We start from the raw sequence: 15,549 nt of genomic DNA on the forward strand, positions 1-15,549 counted from the left end.
GATATATGTTTTATAATTTAGACTTTGAATTTATTAAAGACTTAAAGTTGATTGTTTATGTGAATTTTGATTAGATTATGAATATGAATTATAAATTTGAGTAGGTACTGGAATTTTTGTTATAGGTTTATATATATATATCTATGTAGGTTTAAATCCGTACCAGTTATCAAACCGGTCAGGGTACTAATATAGTGGTAACCGGTGGTTCAATAATTAAACCGCATGCCGGTTAAACCGGACATACCTACTTATATTTAAATATAAGTAGGTATGTCCGGTTTAACCGGCATGCGGTTTAATTATTGAACCACCGGTTACCACTATATTAGTACCCTGACCGGTTTGATAACTGGTACGGATTTAACAACACTGCATTTTGTTATTGTATTATTCATCATTTATATTTAATTATTCTTGACTCTTCAAAAAAGTAATACAAATGAATATTACATAATATACTAAATGTGTATAAATCTTTGCGCTAACACTACATAGATATTACATTATTTTTTAATACTCATGATTCATGTGTAACTAATGGTAGACGTGTCAAAATGGACGGGTCTGACTGATCTGACTCATCAAAGCCCAAAGGTTCATAGGACTTAAGTATCATATTATGTACTTCTTATTGAAACTAAGTTTTTTAGCTCGAACTAACTGGACTATATTAAAATTGGGTCCAGACCGAGTTTACTCGAACTAGTTCGAGCTACCCGAGTTTTCTTATTTTTCCATGTTTTGGACATTTGGCTTGTTAATAAGTTTTAGGTGAAAGTTGTTTTGCAACATAATAGGCTGGCACGGTTTAGCCAAAATCTTACATGGACTAGTCAGAATCTTATGTGGGCTAACCTGAATCCATTCGGGTAGCTCGTCTTACCAACTCTAACTAATGGTGGTAAGTGGTATGTTGTTATATAGAAAAATTACATTATTAATGCATCATAAGTGATGTTATATTGTTATTTGTAAACCTCATAAAATGGGTTGACCAATTAATATCGGAAAGTTTATAGGATATGAGTATATTATTATAGGTTTTCTATTAAAATTGGATTTTTTTTCGTCTCATATAGACGAATATTTTAAATTCGAGTCTGATCTGGCTTGCCAAAACAAGATTGGATTAGTGACTTTTTTCATTTTTTGGGACACTTGACTTCGTAATAGCCACTCGTAGCTATTGATGGAAGCAGGCTAGACCACTTATCAGTGACATATTACCTGACCTATAACTCATTAGACCAGATCAAACTCAAACTTTTTGAAAAACATATTTAGCTTCACATGTGAGGCTTTAAGCCATCCAAAAGCCTTATTAAGCCTAAGAGACTGACATGTTTAGTTATATTATATAATAATGTTCATAACTTCATATTATACTATTTTAATATAAGTAATATTATTATATATGAAATTTTAATATAAAATGTATAAAAAATATAATTTAATTGTTAGAGTTAAAAGAGTTTAGTTAAAAGTAGACCTATTAGCCTATTTAAATATAGACACACTCGCCTATCTCAAGACTATATAGTATAACATACATTTAAATAGGCTAACAAATCAATGCCAAAATTTTAAAAATGTTAGACCTAGACTTTAAAGTTTTTTTAAACAAATTAACAATCGAGACTTCTGCTTTTATATGCTATATAGGTTTGACTTGTTTCCATCCTTAGTGATAGCATACATAGGTAGTACTTTAATATTGTTTGGGGAATAACGAGTATGGGTGAGTAGGACCTGGTCTTACCCGCTCATCCGACACGGTCAGATCATGATCGGGTCTGAATAGGATCGGGTTTATGGTCGGGTTCGGGTTCAAAAAGTAGACTCAATCAATATTTAGGGCCGAGTAGGGATCAAGCATGACTCGGTCCGTCCCGCCCCATAATCATTCGCTCATCATGTTCATATGTGTTTCTACTCAAATGTGTATAGAGTAATGATATCTTTTTTTGTCGAAAATATCATTTATTCTTTAATTTTTCCATAAAATATACCTGATTAATAATATATATATATATATATATATATATATACACATATATCATTTTATATATCAAACTACATATTAATAATAACAAATAATATTGATAAGTCTTTATCTAAAATGAGTATTATTATATTTAATCATGTCTATGGTTGGGTCGAGTTTAAAGGCTAACCCGATCACTATTTAGGGTCGGGTTAGTTTCGGGTCTAGGGTCATGTATGGGTTCTAAAAAATGGTCTGACCAATATTTATGGTCGGGTAAGAACAAACCTTTACTCGTCCCAACCCGGCCCATGCTCACCCCTAATAACGAGTACCACTTGGTTGGATTAGATTCTAATCAACTCTTTGGTTTTACACACAGTTTTTATTTTCTTACAAGACTTCACCAATTGAATCTCTATTTCGGAAAGCACCATTATTGCCCTCTTGTTACATGTTGTAAAGATGTTGAATTATGCATTATTAACTTAGAATTAACTTATAAAAATTGATATCTAACAATAAAATGTAAACATATTATTAGTAATACATTTTTATTTAAATATGGTTTAAAGAGTAAGTGTATTAGAAAATAGTTATACATTGATATATATATTTTTTTAAAAGTTAAAATTTGTTCCAGTTTAAATAATAAGTTTAAGTTACCCACACAACGCATATCTCATTTAAGTTACATTTATGGTGTAATTTAATATACTAAATTATAACTAAGTTTTAAGTCTGACGCGATTTAAGTCAACTCACGTGTGAGATAGCTTGAACTGATTAGAATAATAAGTCTAGTTGTTAGTACTTACTATTTTTTTTTTGGTGTTGAATTGATCATTAAATCATTCTATAGTAGCTAGTTGAACAAGAAAATAACTCATCATATCCAGTATAATAATTACATGGGTCATTTAAATTGTATTAGTTATATCAGCTCATTTTTATTTAAAATTATATTTTTATGAAAAAGAATTATTTTGTACCAAAATATTGTTGTGGGGATCAAACACACAAGCTATAACTTTATACTTCTAAAACATGTCTACCATAAAACTAACAAAGAATAATTTTATCTTCTTATATAGGAAGATAAATTATTTCATTCGACCATTAAATCATTATATGTGTTCTATTTAATCATTTTCTATAAAATTATTTCTAAAACTAAACAAAATAATACATGTATGATACTTTTATTGAATGGGTGAGATAAATTATCTTCTGATATGAGAATATACTTTATTCTCTTTAACAAATGATGGAACTAAAAATATTTATTAATTTTTCAACATTAATGTTAATATCATATATATATATGAAATAAAAGTTGAACTGCTACTTACAAGTATATTATAGGTGTTAGTAAGATTGTGTTAAACATGTGTTGATAGGGATATTGATCATTTACTTCCAATAATATTTTATTCATTATCTCGAGTCAATAATATATTTACGAATGAATAAAATAATTTTTTTTAAAATAAAATAATAATAAAAGTAATATTCTAATTAATTCGGGATAAAAATGAAACCGGTTAGATGATATTTGTTGGTGTTGATAGAAATTGGAGGTGAAATTGAATTGTAGTTGGCATTCAATCCTCTTTTATTTGTTGCTTTGCAAATTGAGAGGTCAAAATTCAAAGGCCTAAGAGGCCACGTGGTAAACAAGGTGAATGGTAGGGTCCGGAATATTGATCAGTGTTTGATATTCTATTTTGTTTTTACTAAAACAAGTAAACAATGACCTTTCATTTTCTAACAGAAAAAAACAGTGGAATTAATTGATAAAATAATAACATAAAAATGTATTTATTACAGTGAAAAGTTTTATATATTATTAGTTCGTCATTTATTTTTATTTTCAATCATTATTTATTTTTAAAAAAACTAATACAAAATAAATGTGGATTATTTATTGGTTGTGTATAAAACTTTATATTTACATTGTATAGATATTATACTATAAAAGAATAAGTAAGTACCACTTGAAAAAAAAATAACCAACCTTACGATTCAGGAAAAACTAAAATAACAAAAGTTGTGGAATGAAAGGCATAGCCATATAATGTTATAAACAATATTCTTAAATATATCTTAAAACGTTTCCTACTTGTTACAAGTAACAACAATTAACTCATCTTTATACTATTAGATAATATTATTTACTAAAAATGAAATGACATAATATTTAAATTAAAGTTAACATGTTTATTTCAGGTTATTATAATTATTTTTTTACATACTGTGCCATACTATTATTTACTTGAATGAAATTACATGTTTTTTGAATGATAAAAAATAAAAATAAAGATACTATTGTGTAAAATAACAACATAATAACACTATGGTGTAAAAAATATGTAAATACTTCTTTTATAATAAGGTCAAACTGAGTTTAAAATTTATACATCATCCGTATAAAATTTTATACACTGTCAGCATATTATCTAATATTAATTTGTATTACTTTTGTTTGAGAATAAATTATATTTTAAATATGAAGGGTAGATGATTTATATACATATCAAATCCATGCATTATATATTTATTTTATAATATTGATTTCAGCTTTCAACTTGCAAGAAACCGCATTTTTCAGTTGCTTCACATGCCTCCAAAGCCACATTTTTCAATTTTTCATTATTATAAAAATAAATAAATACAAAATAGAATTCTAGTGCGTGTAATAATTTGCATTCATTGACTATGGAACACCTCATCTAAAGGTTCTTGATGGGTTTATCAGCAAAGCTTAGGTTAATTATAATTAGTACCTGTACAGTTATACTGTATCGTGATCATAATCTATTTAGAACATTATTTTCTCTTTTTAAAAAATTTATTTTGTCCGATAGAACTAACTATTAGACTGAATATAGGAAAAAATTGAATATCGTTTTTTCCTTTTGTAAAAGACTAACATGATGTAGTACAACAAGAATTTCACAAGCTGCCATCTAGTGGGTTGTTTCATTGTGTTATCCTTTCAATATTTGACACATTCATTTCCTTATCAGTAAACAAATGAAAAAAGGGAACCACTCATCTGAGAAATTTTCTGCTCAAATGTGGAGACAGCATTCACATAACCATGAAGGATAATTATATCAAAAATAGATAATAACTATCAAAAACAGATTCTGAATTTATCAAGCAAACAAACTAGTACAAGTTTTATATTGAACACTAAATAACTGTCTTTTCAAACAACTCCAGAAATATAAACTTTAGTTATAGAAACAAAATCATAATCCTGAAGGGAAAACAGGACTTGAATGATTCACCACTTCACAGTGCGTACAACCCTTCACAGTCCCTGCCTGTTCCTTTTCTTAGGACCAGACTTGGCAATTTTGAGGCTTTTGTGAACTGCACTCAACCTTGCAAGTGCTGCTTTCTTCAAATCTGGCCTGTAGTGGTTATCAGCCACCTGCATCACAACATAATCCGGAAACAAAAATCAGATCAAAGTATCCTGCAAGTAAATTAGCAGTAACAATGCCATTGGCAAGCACAAAAACTAAAGGATTCATCTAACCAAGGGAAAATGTGAACAAGGACAGAGTTCGAATAGTAGTGTGATTATAAAATACAAAAAAATTATAGCGGTATGAAATTGAAAGAGAAAAAACATGTGGCCCACTCCTTTAACAATGAAAACAGACTGAGCAAAATACTTTATGAAATTAGGATAATACTAGGACTGTATTATAGGAGAATGAATAATTGGCCTCAGAAATAAATTAAAGAACATCTCAATGATAATTCAGAAACCAAAGAATTACTCCATGAAAATATAGACTCAAGAAGAAAAGGAAGGAAGTTCTGAATGATAGAAAGCTCAGAAGCCAAGCGTAACATGCATATTTCATTGAAGAAACCCAAACATGGATTTTTCTTATATGTTAGAGCCTCATCACTGCTGGAAACCTATCTTATGGGCAGATCCTTGTATTCAAGGAGAATGGTTAAGAACAAATGTAGTTCTTTAAGATAATTTGTATGCATGTATTAGAGGAAAATGATAAATAGCAATGAGAAAGAAAGGCAACGCATTTTTCTATTGACAACATAATTACAAGAGCAAAAGAAAACATTCAGAAAATAGCTACTAATTGAGAGACAAGCTCAGAAGCCAAGCGTAACATGGATATTTCATCGAAGAAACCTAAATAAGGATTCTCCTAATATGTTAGAGCCTCATCACCGCAGGAAACCTCAGTCTTATTGGCAAAAGTACAAGGTTTGTATTATACGAGAATGACCAAGATAACACATAATTATTTTGAGGTAATTTGTCTGGCATGTATTAGAATTAGAAGTGGGCAATCATGGCATAGGGAAGAGGTGCAATCTTTCTCAATTAACAAAACATCAGGAATTAATTAAAAGAATGCATTACAAGGAGAACTATGATAGAAGCTCAGAAGCCAAGCGTAACATGAATATTTCATTGAAGAAAACCACTCAGGAATACTTCTTATATGTTAGAGCCTCATCACTGCTAGAAAGTCAGTATTGCTGACCTTTTCAATACGGTTTGTATTGGCGGAGAAAAACTAAAGACCAGACATAATTATTTTAATCCACTTTGTATGCATGTCTTAGAATTAGAAGTGGGCAATTATAGCATAGGGAAGAGAAGCAATATTCATCTATTAACAAAACATCAGGAATTAATCAAAAGAACACATTAAAAAGAGAACTTCTATGATAGAAGCTCAGAAGCCAAGCGTAACATGAATATTTCATTGAAGAAAACCACTCAGGAATCCTTCTTATATGTTAGAGCCTCATCACTGCTAGAAAACTCAGTCTTGCTAACAAGTGCAATAAAATAAGGTTTGCATTGGATGATAATTAGTAACGACCAAAAATATTTGTTTCATGATAATTTGTATGGCTGCATTAGAGGAGAAAACTAGTTGGCATTGGAAAGGGAAGAAAACTAGTCTCTACTAAACACAATATATGGAAAAATCAAAAGAAAAAAAACAGACAAGAAATACTGATTGATTGATAGGAGCTCAGAAGCCAAGCGTAACATGCATATTTCATTGAAGTAAGCCATTTAGGGACCCTTCTTATATGTTAGAGGCTCATCAATGCTGGAAAACTAAGGACCAACCAACCAAGATCTCAGGAAAACACCCATCTCATTTAAGAGTAGCACCCACATATCAGAGCAAACAATCCTTACTCATTTAAGAGTGTAAAGCCCATGTAAATTAAAAATAAAGAAAAAAGTTATCGTTAATGAAAAACACCAAAAGTCCACATAATGATAGTTCAAATAAAATGCAAAACAATTGTAAAATTTAAAAACCAAAAATTTAGCAACAAAATTTTATTCCAAAATGACATGTTAATTGCCACTGAATCTTACAGTAAATAGCAACCCAACTAAAAAAATACGGTAAATATAAACAGCAAGATGATCATAAATAAGATGAGATCTCTGTCATGAGTATCACCAAACTTTCACGAATAACACACTATTATATATGTTATGAAGTCATTCATATACATCAGAAAGTTAAGTATCGACCTACAAACATAAACAAAAAGGAGACATTATTAGCTACCTGATTTTGCACTGCCTTCGCAATCCTGCGGAAGTCCTTCTTCAAGACAGATTTGTGAACCAAGGAAGCAGGCTTATTTTGCTTCTTAGTCTTGGTTGTAGCCAACACCACAGACTGATCCTTACCACCAGCCTGAATGCTAACAGTTTTCTTGTTTGCCAAACCTATCAAACAAGTGTAGAGAGATTTTAACCACAACAATCAAATACAACGATTCTACCAAATGCAAAATTTCATCAAAGAAACCAACCCCAACATTAGTTTTCATCTTCCTGAAACCACAATAAGGTATAAACACACAGAATCAAAATCACAATCTCATATCATGTTCTACCTAAATAACACATTACAAACTGTTTACTACACTTACATTTTTTGATTTTACAAGTCCCAGACACGAGATCTATTCACAAATTATTCTCATAAACGAGACTCATTTAGATTCAACGAAATAAACAATTAGGAAATAAAACTCAATGAGATATAAACACAAACATCAAAATCCAAAACAATATTACCATATCAAGTTCTACCCCAATACTACATTGCAGACTATTTACCACACTTACTTTTTAATTTTACAAGACTCAAACTCATCTCATAAAGATTAAACCTTTGAATTGCCCACTTTTGAAATTTCACAAATTATTCTCAGAAACGAGATTCCAATGCAACAAAATAAACAAATAATAGGAAAAAAAATTGAAAATACCAGAGTATTTGTAGGAATTGAGATTGTAGAGATTGTTGGGCTCTTTGCTGAATTCAATGCTCTGAGATCCTCTTCCGAATTGTTTAACCAAAAATGAGTTGTTGTTCTTCACGATCTCCCACACAAGCTGCCCTGGAACTGTCGCCATTTTCTTCTCCTTCACTTGCAGCAGAGATACGCAGCAATTAGGGTTTCTATCGAGCTTTATATAATGCAATGGTGAAACCCTAATTTGAGAGGGTCCGGTTCAACCGGTTTAGTGGACTTACGGTTCAGCCGGTTTAGCCCATTGGGCTATGAGAAGGGAATAACTAAAACAATTACAACTAAATGGACCATTCTTCGTGGGCTTCTCTGGCAGAGAAGACGGGCCTCCCATTACATATATTGAAATGTTACGTTTATATTTTATCCCTCATATTTAAAAAATGTGACAATATTTCTATTTTCATTTTATCCAAAGTTTATGTATTTTTTTTATATCCTTTTTACAATTTTTTGGAATTCCTTGTTTTTTTATAGAAAAATTATATTGGATGTCCCACAAGCCATAAGTCCCTATTTTCTAACATGCATGCCCGCCTAATTTATATGAAATTACATGGACACGGGTAAAACAATGTATGTTTCAATCCAACAGTGATACACTTTTAATGGAAATATATGTTCTACTCAATAGTTAAATACTATTATATCATATATAGATGGCCATATGTTCCTTAGAAACACTAGCAACAGCTCAAATGACAATTCTCATAACAAGTTCAAAAAGAACGATAAATTTGGATTATACCATGTAAAACTATTTAAATAAAATCTAATGGTTTATATTAAATGTTCATAATTCTCACAATAACAATTGCGCTCTCACTTGAATCATCTCCTAAAAACAACTTCATAATTTGCAACCAAAAAATGCAATAAAAACCATTTTTTATTTTTTTTTAAAATACATCATATTATACTTATATACCAAGCATGGGAAGGGAAAATAACATTAACAAATCAAACAAGGGAAAATATTTTGCCATATTCCCCCTCCCATCCTTTGAACCAAACATTGCAGTAGAATTTATAGTTGAGTACTTGAGTTAAATATCCAAGTCCAACATCAAAGTTGAGTTATAGAACCTAATAAACAACACAATAATTCATTGCTTTGTAAGAACCTATTATCATGTCAAATGCCTCATACCAAATCATCTTTACACCTCAGCCAATGATACATTATTTACAGAACTAATAAAAGAGCCTCATATGGTTTATCTCCTACCAGTTCTATATGAGAACGTGTTCTTATAATTGAACACAACATTTCTACATTTCTACCCTCATGCCAGAGTTTATATATATGGTGCACCAAACAGTGCATATAGTTTTAAAGTAGCAGATATTGCCTTCTGTATAACTAAACTAAAATCTCTCAAATTACCAAAGATACAATCCTCTGCTTAATCCATTCATGAATTGGTTGTTAGTAATGCATGGTTCGTCGTCCGAGTCTGACCGCTCACTGCTTCATGTATCCGACTGAATGCTACTGTAAGAGGAATACAAGCTATAACAGGACCCTTGAGCTTATCTACCATTGGTTTTCTCTGTGCGTCTGATTGCTTCAGACCAGTCAGTGAGGACAGTTTCCTGATCTTTTTATTCAACAGCCCAGATTTTTTAACTTTGGAAGATTTACCATATGATAAGCGAGACAAATTCTTGGAAGGTAATCTCCCGGATATTAAGTTCGGCTTGGCCACGCTACAGATATCACCAACTTCCAAGTCACATCCAATGTCACTCAATACTTTATCGCAGTGACCATCATCCAGAACCTCAACTGTCAGAGGGTGTCCAACAAAAGCTTTTCCATTCAGTTTACTCACAAGAGAAACTAAAGGGACATGCTGTGGCCGGTAGCTGGATTTAACTTGTAGTTTAACATCATATAATGAACCATCAGAGCAATGATTTCTTCCAGGAATATCGTCCATATGATATGGAGGGTTAGCAGTAAAACGCGAACGGCAATAAGGAAGTGATCTCTGGGGTGTGAGAGATTCGTCAAACAATAGTTTCGACCCTGCTGTTGTACCCCTGATATGCTTGCTCAAGTCTCGAAATCCATCTAGTTGGCTTTCAGCAACACGGTTGCACTTAACTTGAGGACCGTAATTGTACAATACATTGGGTGCACCCATGCTACCCCGATCAACTTTCTGACCAGTTACGGGTGTGAACCCATTTGCATTCTTTATTCCTGCCAAACAAGCACTAGATTCATGATTGAACTGTTTTCTATTTTTACTTGTATGCCTCACATTCCTCTTTCCTTTTGATTGCCACTTTGAACTATCTTTCTCTGCTCCATTACAAATAATATGATAACCAGCAGCTGAACTAGTGCAACTAGATTCATGTTGGGCCTCATTTCTCAATGACGCGGCTGCAGATTGTCCACCATGACAAGCTTGATGTCCCAATGCACTAACTTCGGGTTTGTCAGATGAACAAGTAACAAGTATGGGCGAGAAACCTGTTAGAAGAAATTACATCAGTAGAAGGTAATTCCAATAGTATAGCTAAACTGAATCAGCAAAAAAAATTAACTGAACTATGTATATTGCTTTTAAACAATAATTTTATTATTTTCTTGATAAATTTAAACAGTCAGTTTGTACTTATAACATAGGGATATAAAAAAGCAATAACCATGATAAAACAGTTAACTATCTTTAAGGGGAAAAGGGGGCAAGTTATACAATTCAGAAAAGTGTGTTTCTGCCACATGAGTAACATAAGAGCAACTTGCTCAAATGCAAAATTAAAGGTCAATGTATCTCCTGATTCTCCCGATTTTCACTTCCAAAGAAATCAAACATAAAACCATGCTTCGTTTATTTCATTTAATTGTTATGAATACATCTGATCACTGACTTACTGCACTCTATACGAACCACATTCATTCTTCCATCTATTATTTCTAAACTCAATGTCCTGAGTGAGGCAGTTCAAAACTCTGAACATATTAATATGACATGCCTGTCCAAAGACCTAGTTAAATCTATCATGAAGCCGGGAAGAATAATTGCCATATTGAAAAATCCAAAGAAAAACATCGCAGCGAGAATAAGAAGTGACAATGAACTGTAAAGTATTTGGATGACAATAAAATGCATTACAAATTGCACATGCCAAGAACACAAAATTTCCAATATTGTAGTATACCTGAAGTTTGTTTCTCTTCCTCTATAACCCCAATAAATGGCACATCGAATAATTTATCGGAAGAATCACTACCAACTATCCCTAACATACCAAAAGTATCGTTCTCCTTGACCCTGTGACTGATTTGGGAAGGATCATTATTACGGTCATGAGCATTTAATGAAGTCAAATTCTCACAAACAGATCCAGTACCATCTGAATAATGAGTTGCCAATGAAGAAACTTTCTTTGAATCATCAGAATCTAATCGTGAAATCTTTCCATTGGGTATTTCACATGGTGGACAACTGCTTGAACTTGGAAGCTGATCACAAATGATCGGAACTGACACCATTGTTGTACTCTCCAATACCTTTGTCAAAGGCTGGTGTCGGTTTTTCCTTTTAAGGAATTCGTGAACATTTGCCACTTGTGATCTCTTTCTTTTCATTGTTGAAGAATAATCCTTCCCACCATTCACAGAAGTTCCATTCGGCAAGCAATTCCCTGTGGTTGAATTGTGAAGTGAATCACTGACATGTTTAACTGTCTCAATTGTACCTGTGCCTTGCACCTGTGCCTTTCTCTTTGACACCACACCAACACCAAAGTCCTCAAGTCCTCTCATTCGCTTGACACATTCAGTTCCATCATCTTCAGAATCATTAGGTGCTCTTCTTCTTCTTTCTTGCACAGATTGCACCTTCAAAGAATCACTGTGATTTGGCTCTTCAAAAGATATACCAGATTGTGACAACTTCGGAGCTGAATTAGAATTGTCTTCAGAGTCACTCAGATCATCAGTCACATCCTCATTATCATGACCAAAATTAGACATGACTGGTAATTCTCCGGCTGAGCCACCATGTTCACTGCCGGATTTATCTGATCCAGAGCATAAGTTTAACGGTTCCTTGTCTATGTGAGCACTCTCTAGCTCAAGAGCATGAAGAATAGCATCTTCCCTGTGAGCATACTTCACTGCTTTCTTGTTTGAACTGGCAGCAGATGCCTTTGCCTTCTCAATGCATTCATCATACTCTCCACAACGAAAAGCTTTCACCCGCTTTGATTTTTCAAGATTATACCAATCCCTATATCACAAAGGAAAATTTTCCAACATCAGACCTTACACAAATACCTTGACAACTCAATCAGCAAATAAGCTCAAGGAACACAATTGAAGTGCCAAACAGCTTACAGTTCTGAAAAAGTAAAAGTACATCAAAATTATTGGCAACAGCAACCAAGAATACCTATACAACAACAAGGATCAACATAGCATTGAACAACCAAGAATACCTATGTTTACTAAAAAAACAGCTCCAATTATATTTTTTCCAGAAATATAAATTAGTTCTTCTCCTTCCTAAGCTACACACTTCAGAGGAAAAAATGAAAAATATAGACCCTCTTCCAATCGGTAATACCTTGTACAATTTTAAACAGGGAATACACTAACATTCATTTTAAGGGGTTAGAATATCCCATGGCTCAATGGCATCAAAATTGCCTTATGATTCAGAAGGACAAAATAACAACATGCACTGAATACTGATAGATTAGCTGAAAAATTTCCAACCCATCATAGCTCCAATATGATATAAACCAAAAACACTAAATCCTAAGCACATAATACAAATGCTACCATAGTGTATATATCTCAAGAATTACTGAAAATTTTGTCGAAAACTTGAAACTTTGATGATCAAGCAGCCAGTATCGTACAGCTGTACCACCTACCGGTATCATGTGTCATGAAATATGAAAAAATAGGAGAAAATCATGAAAAACGAATATCAGCAAGTATCAAAAGCATATCTTCATATTTTGTCAAAATTCACTCATCCTTACCCATTCCTTTGCACTTTATACTTATCAAACACTTAAATAAATTTTATGTAGGCATGGGAGCATTCTTGAGAGTTGAATTAATGAACTATCAATCAAAGTGAATTTAAAAAAGGCCAAACAAACTCACACAACAAGTCAACAACTCATACAGGATTCATATCAATTATCAACATTCAACAACAACAACCAAGCCTTAAACTTGCTTATCTGTGTCTTATGTTATACATAGTCGGTCCTAGGCCCAAATAAAAAACGAAGGTTGCATTAGACAACCTTAAAACTTTATCGAATCTATATATGATATGGATCGTACAAGATTCATATGCAAATAATTTTATGTAGACATGGGAGCATTCTTGAGAGTTGAATTCATGAACTATCAATCAATGAGAATTAAAAAAAATAGAGAGAAAAGGTTATAGAAGTTACACGCTTGCGTCTTCTCGACCTAAGAGCTTAACCGGAGTACCCGATTTTGGAGAAACCAAACAAGTATCAGACAATTCATCCATACCCATTATCCGACCCGGCCACCATGACCCGTTCCTCCGCCGGACCCAAACCAACCCACCCACCGTTGCATCGATGCTGTTCGATTCTCCAGAACTACCCATTTCTCAGCAGCTCCAAAAAAACCCAAAAAGTGAAATAAACTAAAATAAAAAATCAATCCCAACCCATTATTGTAGAGCTATCTAAGTTCACAAATTTGGTCCAAAAATTCAATCTTGATGCAAAATAGCAGCATCCCTTCAAGCCTGAAATTGAAAAACATAGTGAAAAAAAATTAAAAATTGAGAGTTTATTATAATGGTGCATGCAATAAAGGGGGAGAAGATAAAACATCATCATCACCTAGGAGGAAGGGTGTGAAGGATTTATCAAAGAAGGATCTTTCAATTTTTTTGTGATTTTTTTGTTTTGTGTGTAGTGATTTCAGCAGAGGGTGATAGTTATCAGTGAATTATTACTCCAGTTATTAATATTTAAGGTTATACCCACTTTTTTAAGTAAATATTAAATATAATTATTCTACTAAATATTGCAATTAAATTTTATTTCCATAATTAATTTATCATTTCTAATGAATGAATGGAAAATTTTGGAAGAAAAGTTATCAAGAGAGAGTGCTGCATAGAAAATAGCAGAAAAGTGATAGAAGAGGAAGAAAAAAGGTGATACATTAAAGAGTGAAGACAATTTTAGAAGAGAAGTTAATAAACTATTAAATTAAGTGAAAAATGTGCTTAATTTTAAGAAATATCAAAAGATATGTAATAGAATAAAAAACCAAAATATGAAAAGTTTAGATTTAAGAATAACTGAAGAGAGAGAAAGTGAAGTTGAATTGTGAAGGAGCTTGTGTGCTCTATGTTAGGATCAAAACATTACTTTTGGAACCTAGGTGATATCGAAAAATGAATTTTTTTTTCTGTCTTTTATTGTGGGGTTTAATATGATATTTATTTATACTACGAGCCAACTTTTGTTGGTACATTGCAAAAGATTTGAAGTCACCTTCCAAGAGAAAGTTGAAATCTCCTTATTAATCTAACAGGAGTTTGGTGGTGCATAGCATTTCTAATCTTGTTGGAGACTTAACTCATCTAATATTTTTTATAATATTATTAGTGCAAATTGTATTTAGACCATATAATGTAAAATCTCTCTATATATAGTGAGTAAATAATAATATGTGTGAGTATGACCTAACCCTACTTGCTCATCCGATTTAATCCGATTACGATTAGGTCTAAATATGGTCACTTTTCATCATGTATAAGATCGAGTTCATGTTTAAAAGTTAGATCTAATGAATGTACGTGGTTGAGTAAAGAAAAAACATGACCCACCCAACTTGTCATTTAACCACTCATTTATCATGTTTGTATGTGTCTATTCAATTGTGTACAAGGTGATGTATCATTTATATTCTAATTTTTTATCATATATACATATACATAAATTATTAACAAAATATTTAATATATAATTTCAAATGTCAAATTACATATCTATAATAATAAGTAATATTGAAAAGATTTTATCTAAAAACGGTATGTATTATATTTAATCGGATCTACAATCACGTTCAAAAGTTCGCCCAATCAACATTTGCAGTGGGGCTTGTATTTAGGTTTAGGATCGGGCTCTGGTGCAAAAAAATAATCTAATCAACATTTATGGCCGGATAAAGGA

General features: G+C 32.1%; 2 protein-coding genes across 2 annotated transcripts; both read right to left on the reverse strand.

Moving 5' to 3' along the window:
- On the reverse strand, nt 5,125-8,493 carry LOC109333643 (60S ribosomal protein L28-2-like). The gene is made up of 3 exons (XM_019569175.1): nt 8,297-8,493; nt 7,585-7,748; nt 5,125-5,429 (listed from the first exon to the last, which is right to left on the reverse strand). The coding sequence occupies exons 1-3, from the start codon at nt 8,442-8,444 to the stop codon at nt 5,307-5,309; spliced, it is 435 nt and encodes a 144-aa protein (XP_019424720.1). The 5' UTR covers nt 8,445-8,493; the 3' UTR covers nt 5,125-5,306.
- LOC109333652 (uncharacterized protein At1g51745-like) lies at nt 9,429-14,381 on the reverse strand. The gene is made up of 4 exons (XM_019569187.1): nt 14,207-14,381; nt 13,781-14,109; nt 11,519-12,591; nt 9,429-10,826 (listed from the first exon to the last, which is right to left on the reverse strand). The coding sequence occupies exons 2-4, from the start codon at nt 13,963-13,965 to the stop codon at nt 9,757-9,759; spliced, it is 2,328 nt and encodes a 775-aa protein (XP_019424732.1). The 5' UTR covers nt 13,966-14,109; nt 14,207-14,381; the 3' UTR covers nt 9,429-9,756.

This window comes from Lupinus angustifolius, chromosome LG02 (assembly GCF_001865875.1).
Source record: "Lupinus angustifolius cultivar Tanjil chromosome LG02, LupAngTanjil_v1.0, whole genome shotgun sequence".
Classification (NCBI taxonomy): Eukaryota; Viridiplantae; Streptophyta; class Magnoliopsida; order Fabales; family Fabaceae; genus Lupinus; species Lupinus angustifolius.

Bases quoted from the DNA above. Each gene is read 5' to 3' on its own strand.
- LOC109333652 (XM_019569187.1), bottom strand. From the start codon at position 13,965: ATGGGTAGTTCTGGAGAATCGAACAGCATCGATGCAACGGTGGGTGGG. The intron at 12,592-13,780 runs GTAACTTCTATA...TTTGTGATATAG, and splicing joins GGTCGAGAAGACGCAAGCGT to GGATTGGTATAATCTTGAAA. The intron at 10,827-11,518 runs GTATACTACAAT...TTCTTCTAACAG, and splicing joins GGAAGAGAAACAAACTTCAG to GTTTCTCGCCCATACTTGTT.
- LOC109333643 (XM_019569175.1), bottom strand. From the start codon at position 8,444: ATGGCGACAGTTCCAGGGCAGCTTGTGTGGGAGATCGTGAAGAACAAC. The intron at 7,749-8,296 runs GTATTTTCAATT...CTTGTTTGATAG, and splicing joins CAATTCCTACAAATACTCTG to GTTTGGCAAACAAGAAAACT. The intron at 5,430-7,584 runs GTAGCTAATAAT...GTTGTGATGCAG, and splicing joins CGAAGGCAGTGCAAAATCAG to GTGGCTGATAACCACTACAG.